We start from the raw sequence: 22,134 nt of genomic DNA, 5'->3' as shown, positions 1-22,134 counted from the left end.
AAAAGGCCTCAGGTTACCTCCACCACTGGACCAGTTCCAGCCCACCCCACACCACTCATCTCTGGGCCACTATCCCCATGCCAGGCGGAGGCTCCCACTGCGCTAGGAGAGGCCTGTCCCCACAGATCACCAGCGTCCCCTCAACCCCCTTCACCACTTAGTTCCCCAGTGGACACCTCCAGGAATGGAGGGGTTGGGGCGGGGAAGGGAGTGCTGGGGAGTGTGAGAAAAAACCAGGAGGATGAAGGAGGGGAGCGGGATGAACAGGGCGGTGTCTGGAGGCCAGAAAAGGGAAAGATAAAGCAGTAGACACCTTGAGTCTTTGTTTTTTTCACACAACAACAAAAACCAAACTATTAGTGAAGGTGGTTTAGGAGGGTATCTTTTCCTAAATAAGTAAATAAATAAGCAAGCGAGCAAGCACCCAGGTTCGGCACAAGGCCCAGGCCGCGAGGGCTGGCTGCGGAGTCCGTATGCATGGTTTTGTGTGTGTTGAGGTGGGCGGGGACCCAACACACTCCATAAAGCCAACCACTGCCACCCTCTGCATCTGGGGGATCCCAGCGCAGGGAGGCCTGAGTCCCACTGTGACCTGGGCGAGACCCTCCAAGGGACAAGCCACCCAAGCACAGCAGCGCGGTCACGGGGGTCGGTCTCTGCATCCCGGGCAGGGCCTGGAAGAGGCTCCGGGAACGTCGGCTGAAGGCAGGCTATGACTCAGCCCCGCGTCGGGGAGACGTTTTCTGCCCTCAGCCGAAGTGGTCTGGCCCGCTCAGGACGATGGGCCTTCTCTGCGTCTGCAGGGCCACAAGCAGAGGGCAGGAAGCTGTCAGCCTGGATTGTTGAGTCACTCGGAAGAGGCCTGCATTTACACTTGGCGCTGGGGAGGCACGCTGGCTGTAAGCAGGGTGAGTCTGAGCTCAAGATTTCTATGGTGAAAAGAAAACTCTGGCCTCTTTACCCTCCTCTAGGGACTATTAAGATCCAGAGAGAGAATACCACCTCTAGCTCCCGATCAGCGCCCAGTTAGGAGTCTGGCTCTTCAGAGTCTGGGTTTTCGACCCAAATCTCATGAGAAAAATCACCACCCCCCCCCCAGGTCAGCTCCCCAGTGGCTGTCCCTGCGGGGTCCGTGGGGGCCCCCTCCCCAGGGCCGAGCCCCCTCCTTCTCAGGCCCCACAACTGCTACTCACAGCTTCTGTGCTCAGCCCCACCTGGGGCCCACGAGAACCCCTGGCCTGGGTTTTTCAGGATGGCCCTGGTTTCAGGCATTCCTCCGGGGGTCCCACAACATAACCCGGATATTGGATGTGAGTCTGGAACACAGGACGCTGGCCGGGCTGGGTAGGGATGGAGCTGCAGGGGGTGGGAGCTCGAACTTGAATCAGAGGCTTCTCCCGCCAGAACTGCCAACGGGCAACCCCGCCCCCCACAAAGGCCTGATTCAGAGGGAGGTGACCTCAGTGCCGAGGGGAGGGAGGGGACGGGAGGAAGAGCAGAGCCTCTCGGGCCCTCCTTCAGAGGCGACAGGGCAGGGGGAACAGCGGCTCAGGGGGTCTCCGGGTGACCCGGGGATGAGGCGGGGGCAGCCCCATCCCGGAGTGAATCTGGGAGACCACCATCCCTCAGCCCCCGCCCCCTCCGACGACGGGGCTGCCCTGGCCTTGCCACGGAGCGGAGCCTGCAGCTCCCAGCCCCTCCCCAGCCGGGGCACAGGCAGGACCCCTCCCTAAACTCAGAGTCCAGGCCGGAGAGGAAGGGGCCAGAGAGATGGCAGCAAGCCTGTCCTCCAGGCTCCCTCGTCCTGGCCTTCAGCCAAGGCCTTCGGGCCCTGAGGAGCCCCTCACTCACCAGCTGTTCCCCCCAGAGTCCTCTAGGGAAAAAAAAAAAGTAAGGGGCCAGGAGGTGGGGGAGGGGTGGGCAGCTGTGGGAAGGCAGAGACGGAGCTCCCTTTAATAACAGCACCATCCGTAACACAACCGTTTCCCCCTCTGCTCCCCCCATCCCCCAGCTGCTTTCTGGAATCCCCGTCACACCCAAGAGTCTACTCGTAAACAGCAACTTCTTCACCCACAGCAAACACTCCTTTCCGGACAAGATCTGCCCTGGGCTGCCCTGGGGTGTGGAGGGGAAAATGAGGACGGAGGCCCCAGCGCATTCCTAGCCTGAAAGTGGCCGCCTCAATCTGGCCTAAAGCATCCTTTAGCCCTAAGTATTCCAACTGGCCTCCTCCCCCCTCAGGGAGAGAGGCAGACAAGAATTTCCTTCCCTCCTGACAACTGGCCCTAAGACACAATAGCCCTTCTGAGAGGCAAGGGTCCACAGGGAAGGGGCCCCCTGCACCCCTCCTCCAACTTCCTCTTCACAGGCACTCCAAGAACCTGCAGACCATGGTGTAGGTTCTTTCAAAATGACAGTAGGTCCGTCCCTTGCCTTTCCAGTCAGGGCAGCAGGAAGGCCATAGTGTTATGAGCCCAAAAGGCTTATAGATTTCAATACCCTTTCTCTCTCCTCCCCCCCAGATCCTTCATGTTCCCTGTTCACAGCATAACCAACAATAAAGGCAGCTGCTGGGGGTGGGGAGAGAGAAGGGGCTCCTACAGACACAATGGGTTTATTTATAGGGCCACACGCCAGGGGCTCTGCAGCCAAGAAGCCTAGGCCCCACTCCCAAAAGCCCAGCAGGCCCATCCTAGCCAGGCCAAGGGTACTGGGAAAAGCCTCAGACCAGAAGGCAGAAGGCTTATAGTCCCAACAATGCAGTTTATTTGCTGTGTGACTTTAGGCAAATCACTCAGTTTCTCAAGGATAAGTTCCCTCATGCCAAGTGGAGGTTGTCCTAGAACAGTGGTTCTCAAAGTGTGGTCCAGGGACCCTGAGGCCCTTTCAAGGAGTCCACAAGGTCAAAACTATTTTCACAGTATCACTAAGACATAATTTACCTTTCTAACTCTCATTCTCTTATGAGTATATAGTGGCATTTTCCAGAGACTACGTGATAGATAACACAACAGATTGAACACAGAAGCAGACATGAGAATCCAGCTGCCTTCTATTGTCAGACATGACAGATTTGCGAAAATGAAGAACAATGCCATTCTTTCCACTATTTTTTGCTTTGGAAAACATATAATTATTTTTCATAAAATATGTTAACATGGGTTTATTATTTTAAAATGAATTAAATAAATATTTAAAACTCCAGGTTCTAATTTATATGACAGTAAATGTCAATAGGTACAATCCATATGAACCAAAAGCTCTTTGGGGTCTTCAATTTTTAAGAGTGTAGAGGGGTCCTTGGACTCAATAGTTTGAAAAGAATCACTTTTCTCAGAACAGTGTTATCCAGTAGAACTTTCTGTGATGATGAAAATGTTTATTCCGTGCTGTTCAATACGGCAGCCACCAGCCACACATGGCTACTGAGCATTTGAAATGTGGCTAGTCCAACTGAGGAACTGAATTTTAAAACTGAACAGCCATACGCAGCAGGTGGCAACTATACTAGACAGCGAAGTTAGAAGATCCCTGGGATTCCCTGACTTGAGCATTTGAGGTCAATGCTTCTTTTCAGTCTAGAGGCTGCAGGCAGGGAAGGACAGGACTCGACACTCCTGTCCCCAGGCTTTTGCTCACACGATTTCTCACTCTCTCTTCACCAAAGGAAGGCCATCTCAGCCAGATGGGCAGTCCTGATGGCACTCCTGCCAAGGCTTAGAGTTGCTCTCTCATTCTCTGCAACGACCACTTCGCACACTCTCCAGTCGCCTCAAACTTCTTGTCTACTACCTCCCCTTGTTTCCCCAGAGGACTGAAGCCTGCAGAGGGGAAACCCTTCAAAACTCCCACCTCCACCCTCCCAGCCCCACTGGAATCCTCTGTACCTCCTTCTCTGCTCCTGTTATAGCAGAGGAGCTGCCCTCTTCCCAGGCAAGGCCAGTCCTTCCTGTCCCAGACCTTCCCCGTTTGTCTTCAGGGTCTGCTTCCTGAAGGGATCTTTCCCATCTACCTTTACAACTTCTCAGGTATCTTTCATCTCAAAAATAACTTCCCCCTGACATTTCCCCAGATACTGCCCTCTTTTGCCTTTCACAGCCAAAGTCTCCAAACAAGCCATCCTCACTTCTCACTCCTTCCTCAACCTGGTTCAACTTCAGCAGTAACTGCCACAATGCTAAATTCTACAATATTTTTCAGTCCTCCTTGCCTACTCAGGCACAAATGCCTCTGCGTGGCCACCTCCTGCTGGACTATGTTTTTTAAAGCTTTGAGACATAGTTCAACTCCCACCCAACCCACCACCCATGTAAAGTGTACAATTCAGTGGTTTGTAGTATATTCACAGATATATACAACATGACCACAGTCAATTTTAGAACACTTTCATTACCCCTTAGTTACCACCCCTCACACCCAAACCTGGGCAACCACTAATCTATTTTCTGTCTCTACAGATTTCCCCATTCTGGACATTTCATATGAATGCAATCATACAATAGGTGGTCTTTTGTGACTGGCTTCTTTCACTCTGCATAATGTTTCCAAGGTCCATCCCTGTTGAACATGTATCAGTACATTCCTCTTTACGGCCAAATAATACTCCATTGTATGGCTATGCCACAATTTGTTTATCCATTCAGCTGCTGATGGAGATTTGCGCTGTTTCCACTCTTCGGCTATTATACATAATGCTGCTCTAAGCACTGGTGTACGAGTTTTGTGTGGATGAATGTTTTCATTTCCTCTTGGGTATACACCTAGCAGTGGGACTGCTGAGTCATATGGTGACTTTAGGTTTAAGTTTTTGAGGAACTGCCAAACTGTTTCCCAAAGTGGATGCACCATTTTAGAGTTCCATCAATAGTGTGCGAGGGCTGCAGTTTCTCCACAATGTCACCACTTGTTATTGTCTGATTTTCTGATTCTAAGTCACCTTAGTAAATGTGAAGTGATTTTTATGGTTTTGATTTACATTTCTCTGATGATGTTGAGCATCTTGTCATGGGCTTATTGGTCATTTGTATAACCTCCCTGGAGACATGTCTATTCAGATTCTTTGCCCATTGTTTAATTGGGTTACGTGTCTTTTTATCATTGAGTTGTAGAATTCTTTATATATTCTGAACACAGGTCCCTTATCAGATATATGATTTGCAAATATTTTCTCCTATTCTGTGGTTATCTTTTCTCTGTCTTGATGGTGACCACTTCCTCCTGGACAACATTTCCCTTGTCTACCACTTTCCTCCTCTCTCTGAAGCTATCTTCCGCCTCTTCTTCTGTGTTATTTATTTATGTGTGTATATGTGTATACCTTAAAAAAAAAAAGAGAGACATGCCAGTGTGTTCTCACTGTTATACATCATTCATTAGCAAAACAATTAAAAACAACAACAACAACCCAGAGATGGGGATTTCCCTGGTGGCACAGTGGTTAAGAATCCTCCTGCCAATGCAGGGGACACGGGTTCAAGCCCTGCTCCAGGAAGATCCCACATGCTGCGGAGCAACTAAGCCTGCGCGCCACAACTACTGAGCCTGTGCTCTAGAGCCCACGAGCCACAACTACTGAAGCCCGCCTGCCTAGGGCCCACGCTCTGCAACAAGAGAAGCCACTGCAGTGAGAAGCCCCAGCACCGCAATGAAGAGTAGCCCCCGCTTGCCACAACTAGAGAGAGCCCATGTGCAGCAACGATGACCCAATGTAGCCAAATAGAAGCAAACAAACAAACAAACCAACCCAGAGACTTTATTTGGATCTTAACCAGTTTTTCCACTGATGTCCTTTCCACTGGTATTCTAGCCCAAGATCCAATCCAGGATCCCACTGTGTACTTAATCACCATGACTCCTTAGTCTCCTATGATCCATGCCAGTTCCTCAGTCTTTGTTTGTTTTGGCTGTGCCGCTCGGCTTGCAGGAACTTAGTTCCCGGCCCAGGGATTGAACCTGTGCCCTCTGCGGTGAAAGCAAGGAGTCCTAACCACTGGACTGCCATGAAATTCCCAGTCTTTGTCTTTTATGACCTTGACACTTTGGAAGGTAACTGGTCAGTACTTTGGACGATATTCCATAATACGAGTTTGTTTGATGTTTTCTCCGATGAGATTGAGGTTATGGATTTTGGGAAAGAATACCACAGAGGTGATGTGCCCTTCTCAGTGCATTCTATCGGGGGTGTGTACACATGATGCTGAGACGTCTTCTTACTGGCGATGCTAACCTTGGTCACTTGGTTAGGTGGCATCTACTAGTGGGCTTCTGCACCGTCAAATGAAAGAATACTTTTTCTTTTGTAATAATAAATATTTGGGGGGAGGGCAATACTTTGTGATTATGCAAAATCCTGTTTCTGCTTAAATTTTCACCCACTCATTTTAGGATTCATCAGTAGACCTTGTTTGCAGCAATTACTATGGTGTTCTAATGATAATTTTCAATTTCCCTCATTCCTTATCATTTATTAATTGGAAGTTTTCCGTAAGAGAAGCTGTCTTTTCGCTCCCATTTATTTCCTTAATCCCATATTTGTATTAGTATGGACACAGGCATTATTGTATTCTTTGGATTATAATCCAACATTATCATCACAACTTATTTTATTGTTAAATTCCAGCTTTGACCATTCTTTCAGGTTGGCTTCTGTGTCCTTTCAGCATGCCTCCACTAAAAAAAAAAAATTATTTTTTAACATTTGCTTACTTTCTGGCACCAGAAGATGTTCCAGGCTTATCTTGTATTTTCCTTGCCACAATCTCTTTTCCAAGGAGCTCTAGCAGAGCAATCTTCTTTCTGAAACTGTAAATCTGATTGTGTCCTTCCCGCTTCAAATCTTCCCATGACCTCCTACTGCTTTGGGGATAGTCAAAAGCCCTCAACACAGCCCTGGAAGCCCTGCCCTGGGCTGGCCCCAGAGCAATATTCTTCTGAAAAGCTGTCCTGGACTGACGCGCCCATGTTGGTCTCTCGTCAAGTGCCTCCTGCAGGATCAGTATTTCAAAGTGTAATGCGTCCTGTTCTCTAGTACTCCCTAAGAGAAGGGGTGACTTCCATGCTGTTAGAAGGGGAGCTCCCTGAGGGGGGCCCTGCTTATATTCCCCTTCTCCCCCACCTACTTCCTGCTAGGGCACTGCTCCTGCCAACGAGGCCCTGAACTTGGTGATCTCCTTTCATTCCAGACGAAAAAAGACCAGAAAGAAGAGACAGGCGGGGGACCTCCCTGGTGGCATAGCGGATAAGACTCCGCGCTCCCAATGCAGGGAGCCTGGGTTGGATCCCTGGTCAGAGAACTAGATCCCACATGTATGCCGCAACTGAGAGTTGGCATGCCACTACTAAGTAGCCCACCTGCCGCAACTAAGACCCGGTGCAACCAAATAAATAAATAAGAAGGGACACATGAGAATGTACAGTGGACTCATCATGTTCCCTTAAAGATCACCAGTGACCCCCCCCAAAGTGGCTCTGAAGGCACATATGACAAGCCTCACTGAGAGGTGAGCAAGGATTTGTCCCGAACATGGATAAGATCTTTTCCAAGCTCTCAACTTTCCCCCAGGTCTCAGTGATGCCCAATCTATTCATTCTGCAAATATTCTGGACAGGTCACTCAGTAGAAGGTACAGTGCTGGGTACTGGGGGGCAATTTAGAGATGGGTCGGCTCTTCTCAGACTTCTTTGAGCTTTCAGACTACTAGGGGATGTAAGACATGCAGATAAATGGCTGTACTGTGAAGGAAGTTCCACAAGAGAAGTCTTTGGAGAACTTCAAAAATCAGGAGAAAAATATTAAGCTGGAAGCGTTTTTCAGAATTTGAGGCATCTAGTGAACTCAGCCTTTACAGACAGATAGGGTTCAGCTACAGGGAAGAGGGACGGGGGTCATTCCAGGCAGCAGGAGGCAGAAGTCTCTGGGTGTGTATGGAAACAGAATGACTCAGTGCTGCTCGACTGAAGGGCACTGGAAGGTGAGTGTTTCCTGGTCCCCTGGCCCAAGCCAGTTACTAACTCCTCTCCTATCCCCTGACCGAATAGGAGAGTCAGCATCTTTTCAACATCCTGGGTGTAACCAGAGACATATGCTGGGTCCCACAGGAGGAATCGAGGCAGAGAGGCTCCTGGAGACAACAGCAGAGCTGACAACTGGAACTTCAGCTATCTGCTCTCAGATCTGAGAAAAAGGGCCCTACTGGCTCTCAGGCTACACCTGCAGGCCCCAAAGAGCTGGGCATATACTCTCCCAGCCCCCCATGCTCAGCCCCTAGTGCTCACTCCCCCAGGCTTCATATCCTGGCCTCCTTCTTCAAAGGGAATGGGCTCTGGCCAACCCAGTGTCTTCCTGTCCAGACAGCTTTAGTGTTGACTCAGTGGGTACCATCTGGCCAGAGCCCGTAGGTGACCCCCTAAGCTGCCAGCTCTGCTCTGGGAGGAGAAAGTAGCTCTGGTTCACCCACAATCCCGACTAGGCTCTGCTCGTTTGTGCCCAAAAATGGGAGTCAGGCTTCCTGGATTCCAGTCTGGCTCAGCCCTACTGTGTGCTCCTAGGTGAAGCCTAGAACCCCGACTCAGTTTTCTTATCTGTAAAATGGGGTGAGCTCTCTGACTCCTCTTCCTGCAGGGCAAAGAGAAGGATGACATCGCGTCTGGAAATGGGTTGCAGCTGAGAAGACAGGTCCCCCTGTGTGGGGTGAGCAGCCGGCAGGGCCTTTAGGGAGAAGCCCTTGGCTTTGATGCTGCCTTCCTCCTACAGGCCCCACAGGCTTCCCAGGAAAGCAAGGGGGGTAGAGAGGAAGGGACAGCAAAGCCAAGAGCTTTAGCCTTCTTCTAGCCCCGGGGACAGGAAGTGAGGTGCCGTCTACAGAGGAAGTGAGAAGCAAACACCCCCCCGACTTCCCCTTAGCCTGCAGTGGAAAGGAAAGCTCTAGCTTCAGGAGTCCACAGGCCCAGAGCTGGGGAAACAGAAGGCAATGGGGTGGAAGTGGGGGAGGAGGTATTTTCAGCACCATCCATCTGGCAGAGAAGGGGGCCTCTTGTCTTGGACACAGTAAAACTCAAGGGGTCCAGGACATCCCACAGACTAGGGTAGAGGGGAAAAAGACACCACTGAAGTCGAGTTGAGAAACCCAGCTTCCCAGGTCACATGTACCATTCCTGCAACCCTGGTCCCGGACTCCTGCCCCAGCTCTGTGCTGTACCATGTGCCTGCCCCCAATACACATACATCCCACACACACCAAGGTGGGTAGGGCCTCTGGTTATCTGGTTTCACAGTACTTGTCCTTTTTTTGCAGCCCCCATCACAGCTGTAACTTTATAACTAAAGTTATATTATAATTCCTTGATTAATATGGACTTCTGGGATCACCACTGTATCCCCAGAGTTTGGTAGCACACCTACTAAGAGCTGGCCATAGCTTGAGAATTCCTCAGAGGCTGGTTTTGGCATCTGGATGCAGTTTGGTATATGAAGGTAAATGGACCCTGCTCCTGGCCTGCAGTCAACTGGGGGACCCTAGGTGGGTGGTAAAGGTCAGAAAGCAGAGACCCGACACAGTGGCAGAAGAAATCGCTGTACACGCAGATATTGCCAACTGGTGACAGATGAAGACAGAATATGCTATATGTTTTCTTTTGGGTGGGTGGGGGGATATATATATTTGTGTTTGTGTTTGTATTAAAAAATCCTTGAGGGATATGTAAGAAATTAATGTGATTATGGAGAGGGAAGGGGGTGGAGGTGGGAGTGAGATTTCTCAATGTATGCCTTTTTGTATCATTTTGATCTTTGGACCATGTGAAAAAAATTCTAGTGAAAAAAATATACATACAACTTAAAAAAAAAAAACGTTAGAAGGAATAACCACTTGACCAGGTGATTTCTAAAGCCCCTCCCAGGTGAGGCCATCTTCTCTCTTCCTATGTTAGGAAGTAAGAACCAGGCCCCGGGACAAGGGAGGGGTGAGGCGGTCTAGACAGATAAGTGTGGGGTCTGGCCAAGGAACACCAGTGTCTTCACTCCTTTTCTTCCCAGCAATCTCTCCCCAAACCAGGGGAGAGGGCTTCCCGGCCCCCAGCTGTGGTGTGCATTGGTGGCGACAACCCATCCAGAAGTTAGGGCCGCTTCTACTTGGGTAAGTGCTGGGTTCGTTCTTACCCCTGGGAAGTGGGTAAGGTCTGGCCAAGGGCAGAGGCAGAGGCAGAGGTGGGAGCCTGGGCAAGAGGAAGGTTTGGGGCAGGTGGGGGTGAGGTGGCGTAAAGGACTCCTGGAAGTGCCTGGGGCCTCTGCAGGCAGGCTCTGGGGGTGTCCCAACAGAGCCTCACACAAAAGGGCCAATCACAGCCCCCACATCAAGCCGGCTGGGGGTGCAAGGAATCAGCCCCTGGGAACTGCAGCTGCTGAGAGTCTCAGGGCCACACCCCCGGAGGTCCAGGGCCCCTCACATTCCCCTCTGGGAAAGGCCTCATCATTTTCCTACCCAGAGGGTCTTCAGGGAGCCACAATTTCAAGCCCTGCATTATAGTAAGAACCACAAACCAACACCCCAAGCAGCACCCGTGACTCAAGCCTTGCAGGCAACAGCATGAGCAGCAGAATGGGGCATCTCTCCTTTCAAAATACCTATACACTATTATTATTATTATTATTATTATTATCATTAGAGCTTAGTGAGTCCTGCAGAACTCCCGGAGCTTAAGGACCAGCCTAAGATTCAGGGAGCTGTGCCTGACTGGGCTCTTCTCAGCAGCTGCTGGATTTTTAGAAATTGGGAATAGCAGCAATGATAATTCACTGTAATAACAACCCGGCCTCCTCAGGCTTCTTTCATCTGTGTAACTCCCAGAGCAGGGAAAACAGTAATTATCAAGCAGGTGCCACACCCCAGTGAGGTCTTATTAATCCATCAGCACAGGCTGGGAAACTGAGGCCCAGGGGAAAAGATCTGGCTCACACAGAGCTGAGGATATAGGTGCCGAGGGCCACTGGGCAGTGAGGAACCAGAGGCGCCGGCTCCGTATCTGCTGTGCTTTGGGAGGGCGCTGCAGACAAGGCCATTTCTTTCAGAGTCAGGCAGACCTCGGTTTGGGGTGAAGGTGAGGAAGACCCCAAATATGTGTCCCAAGCCCCCTCCCCAGGCTGCCAGGGTCTGGTGGAAGCCTTGGCGAGGAGTCCAGAGTTCAGATCTTAAGCCAAGGCACTACTCTCCCAAAGCACTGCAAAGCAGGCCGACAGCTGCTTTGAGCATCTCTGCAACACGCACAGTCACTACAGGGTAAGTGAGGGCTCAGCTCTCCAAACAGTCCCATGCTACAGGCGCAGTCCAAGAAGTGGGAGCAGGGGGCACCTGGCAGCTGGATGGGTAGATCAGATTAAAATCATGTCCAGTGGGGAGACGGCTTCTTTGGGACCCAAGCCCATCTCTGCAGCTCCCATCCATCTTTGGCACTGACCTTAAAATAATCAGCTCTTTTCTACAGCAAGGCCTGCCTAGTCGGTCACTGCTTTAAAAACCTGCAGAGAGGGCTCAGCTGGCCTGAGGCCTCTGGAGGGAAGCCACAGACACTTGAATGTGGGTGGAAGTGTAAAGATGGAGGCATTGCTCGTGCAGATCCATCTGCAGCCTACTACGTTCTTGGTACTGTGAGAGGTGCTGGGAACAGACACAATCTCAGCTCTGGGGAACCAAAACTGCCAAGCCAGGTAGCAACCAATGACCTTGTCTTCCAATCCTCCAGGGCAGGGCCTGGCAAAAAGTATTAAGGGTGTTGTTCTAAGGGATTTGAAGTTATTTTTCTTCAGCATGTTGAGAGCTGACCATAGCCCGTGGGGGACCCTGAGATAACACTCTGACCCCTAAGGGCTTAGCTCTCCACAATCTCAGGTTCAGGAACTGCCCTCTCTGCTTTAAATCTGGCCAGGCCCCCTCATGCACAAGAAATGAAGGCAGAATGGTACAGTGTGAAACACTAGACCAGAGTCAGAGCCCTGTCTCTGACACTCATCAATGTATGAATCACTTCCCCCTCTAGACTTCAGCGTATACCCCCCTCCCCCCCTTTTCTTTTTCAGTTTCCCCATTTCTAACATGAGGGCGTTGGACTAGTCTCTAGGATTCCTTCCAGCCTGTGACTCTATGTTGTTTTGATGTAGTGGCAGATCCCAGATTGATTTACATAAATTTGCATGTTCAATCAGAAATCCCAAACTCCAAGTATAGAAAATCCAATCAGTCCGTTAGTGCAGCCAGACTGGGGCTGGAGGAGCCTGCCAGGTTTGGGTGAGGACTGTCAAAGCAGACAGTGGTAGTGGTGGTGAATTAGGAGCCGCCGGGGAAGCAGGGGCAGAAGCGGCATTTGTTCTGAGAGATGTGCTTCTGGTGACCCAAGGCTGATGGGGCCAGGGACCCCTCTGGCTCTCAGGCAAGAGCCCTTTCTCCTCCTGCTTCTAAAGGGGCCTCTGGCTGGCCGGCCTCAGAGCCACACCCCAAGAGGAAACAGCAGCCTCTGCCTAGCAACAGCCGCATCCTTCACTCTGACAGGGACTCCACCATTAACTACCTTCTGGGAAACTGACCTTCCTGGGAGCTTCCATTCTCCATCCCAGGGGCTTCTAGCAGTGAGGAAGGTTTCCTTGAGGTCCAACCTAGATACCTCCTGCTGTGGCTTCACTCCCATGGGCAGCAGGGCCCAGGTAAGAGGGCTCCTGGGGAGCTAGCAGAGGGAAAAGCAATGCAGGGGAACGTGCTCCAATCCAACCAATCCCACGGCCTTTCTAACCACCACCTCTCCTTTGACATCCCCCTCAGCACCTGGGAGACCAAAGCTGAACACAAACAAGGAGAACGTGAAGGCCTCTGGCTCTTGGGCTAGAAAGCAAGTCCAAACCTGGTGAGCCTGACTCCTGAGAAAGCTCTACCCCCCAGAAGAGAAGGAGTCTGGGAAAGGTGGGGTTGGGACAGCCTTTCCCTGCTGCTGCCTGGCTGGCGTGGCAGGGTCTGGGAGGCTGGCTGGGCTGGGTGAGGGCAGCAGGGAAGATTCCTTATGCCTTGTGCCTGGGAGCTGGAGGTGAGGTGTGAGTGCAGAGGTGAGGTTAGCAGGAACAGGGGGTGGGATAGGTAACAGCAGTGCGGCTCTCCTTATTCTCTTTCCATAAGAGGGTGGATGAGTGTGCTGTACTTCCTGGCCCAGATCCTAAAACAAGTCCCAACAGCTGAGATGCAAACTGTCTCCGGGGAATCTGCTTACCCTGCTGGCCCTCGGCTGCCTCCTCCTCTCTCAACCCCCCCCCCCCCCCAAAGGCCCAGCTCAGAGACTGGCCTGCCAGGATGTCTCACCAGAGGCCTTGATGGGTGGGCCAGATCCCATCCAGCAGGAGTTCATACTCCAAGGCACCAGGGGTGAGCAGGATGGTGGCTATTCTTAGGTAGGATAAGGGAGTCTGCTCCCCTCCACCCAAAGTTCTAATCCTAAGCAACTTACGTCTCCAAACTTAGCCATCCTGCTGGAGGAGCTTATTCCCTTCCAATTTCACTCATCAGTGGAACCACACAACATTAAAAAGTGGAAAGGAATAGTAGAGCTTTCTAATCCAACTACTGAGTTTCACATATGGGGGGAAAGAGCACCAGAGTTTAGGCAAACTGCCTTGGCTAACGTCATACAGCAACCTATAAAGAGCAGGGACCAGAGCTCCCGACTCCCGGCCTACAGTGATAACAGCTTGGTCCTCATACACATTGGTTTCCGCCTGCCTACTGCAGAAGGACCTTCTTCCCTGCAGTCCAGGCTATCTGCCTCTCCAGGTTCTCACTCTCTTCTAAAGGCCTGAGCTGGAAAGAGATGCTGGAGGGCCCACATCACCTCATGCACAGACCATAGATTGAAAACAAAGTTGAACTAAGTGGGAATATCTCCCCAGACAAGGATACAGGTGTTTCTCTGAGGTAAAAAACCCCACTAACCCCAGGTTGTTCTTAGAAAGACAGGGACCCGATATGAGAAGTGAATTTTGTGTCTCCTTTCTTGAAAGACAAGGAGTCTCCGAGTCAGCTGGCATGTCTTGCAAGAGGTAGTCTGCAACAAGGCAACTGGGCTAGGTTCATCTTCCCCAAAGTACTGCCCACAGAACCGTCAGACGCTAACCCTCTGCTACTGTCCTCCAGGACCACACCTGTCCCAGCCATCTGTTTCCACCACTATCTCTGGCAGACAATTGTGCTTAAGTAGGAGGAGCTGTGGAGGAGAGAGAGCAGTGGTAGGGCGGGAACAGAAGCATTGCTTTTACAGCCAGATAAGCGGGCAGCCTAAAATCCCTGGCTTCTCAGGAAGGAGGACATTTAAGAAGTAGCAGCTGGACAGGCTGGTGGATATTGCTGGGACACCTGGAAAACCAGGCCTGTGGGAGGTAAGGGTCCTCCGTGCCCGTGGGGCAGTGCCAGGGCTGGAGAGACCGCTGGGCCTTGGGCCCAGGATAAGGAGACGGGGGCTGGGGTTCAGACAGCCGCTTTCCTAGTCAGCCTAGGCCAGGGGAGTGTCGGGCACAGATAAATTCTCTGCATTCTTCTGGCACCGCAGCCAGGACCCAGAGAGCCTTTCCTGCAGGCGCTGCCCTGGGTTCACTCTCTGCCCAGCCCTTCTCCCTTCCTCAGCCTCTCTTTAGTGTTCAGCCCGCCTGGCTCCCCTTCTCCTTCCCGCAGCCTCTCAAAGCTACCGAAGGGTCGTTCCGGGAGACCCCCGATGTCTCCGCCTCTCCCCACCTCCCCCACGCCCTACCGCCCCAGGCCACGGGGACTGCAAGGAGTGCGAAGAGGAGCCCGAGGCTCGTCTCCGCGCCTGCGCTTTGGGGAGGGCCTCCCCCCGCCCTCCCCGTCCGCAACAGCCCTGCACCGCTAAGCAGCACCGGGACGATGGGATGCGGGTGGGGTGGGGTGCGCAGCTGGGGCAAGGTCAGTGCTTTCAAAGGGGGAGGGAGACCGGCCCCCGGAACATCCCCCTCTCGGGAAAGTTTCCCTTCCGGGGCCACGGAGTGTGCGCGAGGATGGCGCGGGGGGCGGGAGGGGCTGGGGTGGGGGTGGGCAGAGTGCCGGCCGGACCCCCCGGAGTGAGTGCAGCGGGAGGGAGGGGAGGGCAGGGAGGTCCGGCAGGAAGCCGCGCTGCCCTCTCCGACCCAAGGCTGCCACGGGAGCCTTACCCTCCATACCTCCCACCCCCAGCCCTGGCTTACAGATCCCCCCACTCTCCGCCCTTTAAATCGCAAGTGGGCCCAGAACTCACCGAAATCAGGTGTTGAGTTGGGCCACGGCAGGCCGGATCCGCCGGGTCCATGGCCGCGGCTCGGGGGCGGGGGGCAGAGAAAAGGGGGGGTACTGGGGCCGCCTCTTGATGTCAAGGCTTTAAAGGGGCCAGTGAACCCCGCCCCTCGTTCAGACCCCGCCTCCCCCCCCCCGCGCAGCCAATCCACGTTCACCTTGGATGCGCGCCCCTCCCAGCCCCCTCCAGATGTTCCCAGGACGAGAGCTAGGTCCGCCCGGCTGGAGCGCGCTGCTTCCGCCCTGGAGGAAAGGACCTCCCATCCCCCCTATAGCGAAACAGTCTTCCCAGACCTGGTCGGGTCCAGCCTGGTAAACCTCCCCAGTGCTGGGGTAGGAGAAGCCGGGCTGGGCCTAGCGGGGGTGGAATGGGGGGCATCTATAGAAGAGAAAACTAAGTAGGTGCACGCGGACCGTGGGCATGCTCGTCTGCTTCTCTAGGGCTGGGCGTGCACGTGTATATGTGGTTGTGAGCGTCGGTGTTTGTAATTTGCTTTCCTGCTTACGTGTTGGGTGTAAATCTAAGGGAAGAGGCTTGATTGCCGACTTGGCCTTAAATGCTCCCATCTCCCTTTTCTTCCTCCCGGATCGGGTCCTTCCAGCAATATGGAAACCTGGGCGTTGGGAACAGGCTCTGCGCCTCTCAGAGCAGTGCTGGCCTTTTCCTCACTGGTTAAGGAGGAGGGAAGGCTGAGCAGAAAAAGGATACAATCTTCTTCTCAGCCACTTGCTATCTCAGTGGGGGCGAGTTCCTTCCCTGTTGAACTAACTGCGTGCTTGAAAGAGAAAAGCAAACAGCCCACATAGGCCTGCAGGGCCTCAGAGCTCCCATCGATATCATTCTCATCGGTCCCTGGTTAAACAACTATTTGCCCCTGTCTGGATACCGTCTGGCCCGTTAGTGCAGGTTCTGAAGGGGCTTCTGCAGAGAAATGCAAAGGGATCCCTAACCACAGTCTCTGCCCATTTTATTAAAATTGCTTCTATTGTGGGTATACACGGGATGTATTAAAGCACCATATTATCCAATAAATGAACATAAAAGCTGAGCGAACATAGAGTGCTCAAACTGGCTGGAATTAACAGAGAGTTCCTCTCTGAAGGAGGCGTCTTAATTTAAAATGGGATTGGAAGGGCAGAGAGAACTTGAGTAGGATCCAGGCGAAGTAAGGACACAAGGAGATTCAGGTAGGAAAGAGCAAATTATCTGCATGGTACAGTGAGCAGGTAACACTGGTAGGGTGGGAAGTGGGAGAAGTTAATGGAGGAAGTATGGAGGAGATCAGAATAAGCATATGGATTTGACAGGACAGGTGATTAAAAAAAGTCATTTTGTGATGTGTTGATGCCTTAGAGGGCCAGGACAGGGAGAGCGGGAGGGAGTCGCTGGAGGGAGGGGATATGGGGATACATGTATAAGTACAGCTGATTCACTTTGGTGTACCTCAAAAGCTGGTACAAGAGTGTAAAGCAATTATATTCCAATAAAGAGTTTAAAAAAAAAAGAGTCATTTTGGATTCTTGAGTATAGAGGCAGCTTGATGAAAAGAGTGCTTGAGGATAGTGATTATTGGAGCCTAGAAGATATCATGGAGGTTACTCCCACCAGCTCTCTCACCTTTGTTTTAAAACAATTTTTTAAATTGATTTGTCCTTAACATACAATAAAATGCACAGATCTTCGGTGTTTTGTTTGGTGAATTTCAACAATACATACACCTATGTAACCCCTCAAACAAGATACTGAACCATCAACCCCCAAAATTCTTTCCTTCCCCTGTATAGTCATTTACCCTGCACATACCAACACCCACCCCCTGCAACTTCCTGAATTTTATCACCATGGTTTTGTCTTTTCTTGAATTTCACATAAGTGGAATCATACAGTATGTACTCTTTTGTGTCTATATTCGTTAGCTTAGTAATGTTTTTGAGATTTAGCCATGTGTAGTCTATTCTTTTATATTGCTGTGTAATAGTCCATTGTATGACTATATTGTAATTTATTTATCCATTCTCCAGTTGATGGATATTTGGGTGTTTTTTCAGTTTGGGGCTGTCATGAATAAGGCTGCTCTAAATATTCTTGTGCAAATCTTTTTGTGAATGTGTTTTCATTTTGAGAAAGCTCACCTTATTTTTTGATGATAAGTAGTGACATCTTTGGAATCCTGTAGCACTGATTAATTCTTATTCATTCAGCCATCTAACATTTATTGAACAGGAATCAGTGTCCCAGTCCTGGGTTTACAACAAAAATTAGACGTGATCGTTTCCTGAAAGGGCTTAAAAGTCCAGTAAAAGTCCACGAATCTATTGCATTCCACAGCCATGGGGTGGAAAACCCTTACGAGTCTGCCAGGCATTTCTAACTATTTTCGGATGTTTCCAAATAACTAAATTTTTGGAAACAAACAAACCATCTAGATGATTTTTTACTTTACATTCAGATGTTTACCCTTGTTTAATAAACACAGCCAGAACATCTGCACTGTCAGAATAACTATCTATTCTCCTTAACTTAAAGGCTCTTGTATACTTGAAAGTTTAGACATTCAGATTTTGGCAGATTCTCTATGCTTCACAGAACTTTATCTTCACTGACAGGAGGTGAAAGAAGTACTGAAAGACAGAAGCTACCATTACACCATGCTTTCTGTCTCTGATGAGGCTTAACACACTTTAATTCCTTAGTGCTATTATTCACTTATTAAAAATTATACTGAAGTCCCAATGTGGGTGTTCCACCCTTGTATACCACTGATCATAAATTGTTCTTTACGAGAGTTATCTATGTTACAAAACAAGCTAGGCTTCTTAGGTATCTGGTTGCTGCAAGCTGTCGGTAACAAATCAGTTTGGTGGCATGGTCTAACTGTGCATATAGTGCTGATGAATGACGGGTAGATGGCGTCTCAGAGAACCATGCCCTCACTGCTCACATGAGTACTTTGAATGGGGTCCTCTGCTTCAATACTATGTGTTCATTTATTGGTGGAGCATCTTCATTCTTCAGTTTGGCATTGTAGCCATTTGGCTACTGTGTTACATTGGTTGATGGACTGACCCCAGTTTGGAATTCCTGACATCAGGAGATGGTCAGGTTGGTAACCGACCTCTCAAAACATTTTAATAATCTGACTATTCTCCAGGTTGGATTGACTCTGAGTGCATTTTTATTTATTTATTTTTTGCAGCACCACACATCATGTGGGATCTTAGCTCCCCAACCAAGGAATCTTAACCACTGGGCCACCAGGGAAGTCCTCTGAGTGCATTCTTGATGTCTTTCCTGCTCAGTAAGAGGAAGAAAGGAGCTGGGAAGAGGCTATTATTTGGTCCATTTGCTGAATAGGGATAGGAATAGATGTTTGCTAGTGCTGCTTAATTCTACACAGGACAACATGTTCCTTGGGTTCTGATAGCATTGCTGGTATTTGCTTTGAAACCTCTTATCTGGCACAGATATGATGGATCTGCTCAGGTCCTTGAACCCCTTTCTCCTCATTTTCATCATTCAAAAATTCTTATTGAGTCTTTACTGTATCCCAGGCACTGTGCATATAGTATTAACTACCTAATAAGGAATTCATGTGGGGTATGATAAGCAATGAGATTGAAAAGATAAGTAGTGGGATGATCATACTTTATCCTAAAAGCAATGCAGAGCCTTTGAATGGTATTAAGCAAGGGGGTGTCATGATTAGAACTGCATTTTAAAAAGATCGCTGTGGTTGCAATGTGGAGAACAGATTAGAGACAGCAAGATTGATGTCAGGGAGACCAGACAGAAAGTTTTTGTAGTAATTTGGAAAAATGAGAAACGATGTGTGCTGGACTAGGAAAATGATGATGATGATGGAGAGGAGATGACTTCAAGAAATAAACAGTATTAAAGTCAGCAGGTCTTGGGATTGGAAGTGGAGGGACGCAGAGAGCTAAGCCAAGACCTCCGGACCACTCACTGAAATATCAAACACCTGAAGGAAAGCAGGTTTGGGAGATGATATGCTCACTTCCAAACATGTTGACATTGAAATGCCTGAGAGATGTCCAAGCGGAAATGTCTATCCAAGAGGTCAGAGCTTCTCAACTGTTGTGCCTCAGGAAGAAGTTACAGATGTGCTGCATGTTGATGTTCTCAACCCTCAGAGCAGCACAAGGTCCCTCCAACAGACAGCAGTCTCAGTTAGGTGGACTGCCACGAAAACACCATCATTTTCTATGCATGCCATGATGTGGGAAATGTTGGGAAGTACTGATATATGATGATGTTGGATAAATAATTCTGAAGCTCAGAAGAGATATCTGGACTACAGATAAGACATCTGTGAGTCATCACAACATCAGAACATAGGTGGTAACTAAAGCCATGGAGTGGAGGAGATCATGCAAGGAAAGAAGGGGGACTGGAACAGAACCCGAACAAACATTAGAGAGGGATCTGCAGAGAAGGAGGAAGACAACTGGCTAAGTGCTGTCACCAGAGCCCAAGAGGTTTCCAAAAAAAGACCAAATAGTTCCCGATATTGCTGACGTCAAGTTGGATCAGGACTGAGACATACCTGCTGACTTTAGCTACATGTGGTTGGTGACTTTGGCAGAACCAAATTTCGAGAAGCGTTGAGAAAGTGGTACACAGTAAGGAATGAAGACAAGAAGTATTTAAAGAATTTTGGCTATGCTGTGAGGGAAAAGTTAGACAGATAGGTGGGTGGGGCAATGGGGGATAAGAGTTATTTTAGAGAATTAGTTTTAGAAAGACAGTGCTTCTTAATTTTCAGAATTATTTAAAATTTATTTTAAAAAAGCATTAAGTGCATTAAATGCTTATACTGTTATTCTTTGATTTTTCACTTTTAGGATATTTTATTACCCTCTATGTATATATTCCTTTCTTTTCCTTTTTTCTTTTTTCTTACATATTTTTTTAAAAGGTACAAAAATGGGATCTTACCATTCATATTGTTCCGCACCTTACATTTTGTGCTTAAAATATCTTGGAGACCTTTCAGTACTAGCATATTTAGATCTACCTTGTTCTTTTAAACAATTGCATAGCAATCTATTTATGACTGTACCATATTGTTTCCTAACTGATGGCCATTTAGGTCGTTTCCAGCTTTTCACTTTTATCAACCAACTGTAATGGATGACATTGTATACAAATCCTGGCATACTTATGTGAGTGTATCCACAGGATAAATTCCTAGCGGTAGAATTCCTGGGTATGTTCAGTAAACATTTTGGATAATTATTGACAAATTGCCTTTCAGATTTGTCACGCTGATTTACATTCCCACCAATAAGGTATAATAATACCTATTTCCCCACATTCTCACCATCACTGTTTAAAAATTTTGTGAATATTGCTTTAAGTGATGAAATGTTCTTTCATTGTTTTTATTTGCATGTAATTAATAAGGAGAAAGAGTAAACAAATTATCAGATGTTTATCTGCCAGATAATAACCAGATGTTTGTCATGTTCTGTGAATGTCTATTTGCCATGGGACTTACTGAAATTCTCTCTTTGCCTTAGGTAGTCAAATTTATTGCTCTTTTTCTTTATGGCTCTCGGGTTTTTTGTGTTTAGAAAGTACTCCAAATTTTTAAGTTAACTTTTTTCTCTAGTATGCTATGGTTTTCTTTTTACTTTAAATATTCCACCCAGAAGAAATGTGGATGGACCTAGAGACTGTCATACAGAGTGAAGTAAGTCAGAAAGAGAAAAACAATATTGTGTAATATCACTTATATGTGAAATCTAGAAAAATGATACAGATGAACTTATATTCAAAGCAGAAATAGAGACAGACGCAGAGAATGGACATATGGAACTAGATCCTGCATGAATGCCACAACTGAGAGTCTGCATGCCACAACCAAGGAGTCTGCATGCTGCAACTAAGATCCCACATGCTGCAGCTAAGACCTGGTGCAGCCAAATAAATAAACAAATATTAAAAAAAAAAAAAAAGCACAAGTGCCTTAATGAAAAGGGTTTCTCTGTAAAAAAATAAATAAAATAGATAACTAATGAGAACCTACTGTATAGCACAGGGAACTCTACTCAAAGCTCTGTGTGACCTAAATGGGAAGGAAATCCAAAAAAGAGGGGATATATGTATATGTATAGCCGATTCACTTTTCTGTACAGCAGAAACTAACATAACATTGTAATGCAACTCTACTCCAAAAAAAATTAATTTAAAAAAATTTTAAATAAATAAATATTCCATCCAGAATCTACTTAAATGGCAAAAACCACTGTTACTTCTCACTGCTGCTCAGAACAGCTCCATTCTAGACCAGCCAGCTCTTTCTGTTCTCAATGTACAAAGCACCCATTCCTTGTACCCTTGCAGAGAGGTTCCTTTCCACAGGGCTCATAGGGCATGCTCCTTTCCCTCTTGTTATCATTACAGAAGCTATACAGTTGTCCCTTGGTAGCCATGGACAGTTGGTTCCAAGATCCCAACTGATACCAAAACCCTTGGATGCTCAGGTTCCTCATATAAAATGTCGTAGTATTTCCATATAACCTATGCACATCCTCCCTTGTATGTTAAATCATCCCAAGGTTACATATAAGACTTAATATAATGTAAATACTACATAAATAGTTGTAAATACAATGAAAATGCTATGCCAGAGGTGCACAACAAATTCAAGTTTTGCTTTTTGGAACTTTCTGGAATTTTTTCCCCAAATATTTTTGATCCATGGTTGGTTTAATCTGTGGATGCAGAACCTGCAGATATGACTCAGAAGAGCTGAAATCCCGTAGACTCCAGAAATTCTTCCAGGCCCACTGTAGCCCACAG

The 22,134-nt window shown here is 48.7% G+C and overlaps 1 protein-coding gene and 1 long non-coding RNA gene across 9 annotated transcripts in view; one reads left to right on the top strand and one right to left on the bottom strand.

Moving 5' to 3' along the window:
* The window catches only part of NCKAP5L (NCK associated protein 5 like), a 30,063-nt gene extending 14,685 nt beyond the window's left edge, over positions 1-15,378 (bottom strand). For 2 of the 8 annotated variants that reach the window (XM_057701664.1, XM_057701666.1), the window contains exons 1-2: positions 15,274-15,315; positions 6,706-6,801 (exon numbers count right to left, since the gene is read on the bottom strand). Coding sequence is in view for 4 of the 8 variants with exons in the window: in XM_057701658.1 (XP_057557641.1) it covers positions 1,194-1,272 (79 nt within the window). In the remaining 4 variants the exon portion in view is untranslated. Of the gene's footprint in view, positions 1-1,193; positions 1,376-6,705; positions 6,802-15,273 lie in introns of those variants that run through there. The other 6 variants (XM_057701663.1, XM_057701665.1, XM_057701658.1 and 3 more) reach the window with 3 other exon arrangements.
* On the top strand, positions 14,266-21,720 carry LOC130832811 (uncharacterized). The gene is made up of 3 exons (XR_009048373.1): positions 14,266-14,404; positions 18,506-21,022; positions 21,113-21,720. It is a non-coding gene; the product is annotated as an uncharacterized LOC130832811 (long non-coding RNA).
* Positions 21,721-22,134: the final 414 nt, after the last annotated feature.

The sequence above is a fragment of the Hippopotamus amphibius genome, chromosome 12, assembly GCF_030028045.1.
Source record: "Hippopotamus amphibius kiboko isolate mHipAmp2 chromosome 12, mHipAmp2.hap2, whole genome shotgun sequence".
Classification (NCBI taxonomy): Eukaryota; Metazoa; Chordata; class Mammalia; order Artiodactyla; family Hippopotamidae; genus Hippopotamus; species Hippopotamus amphibius.
This window is presented reverse-complemented; position numbering and strand designations above follow the sequence as displayed.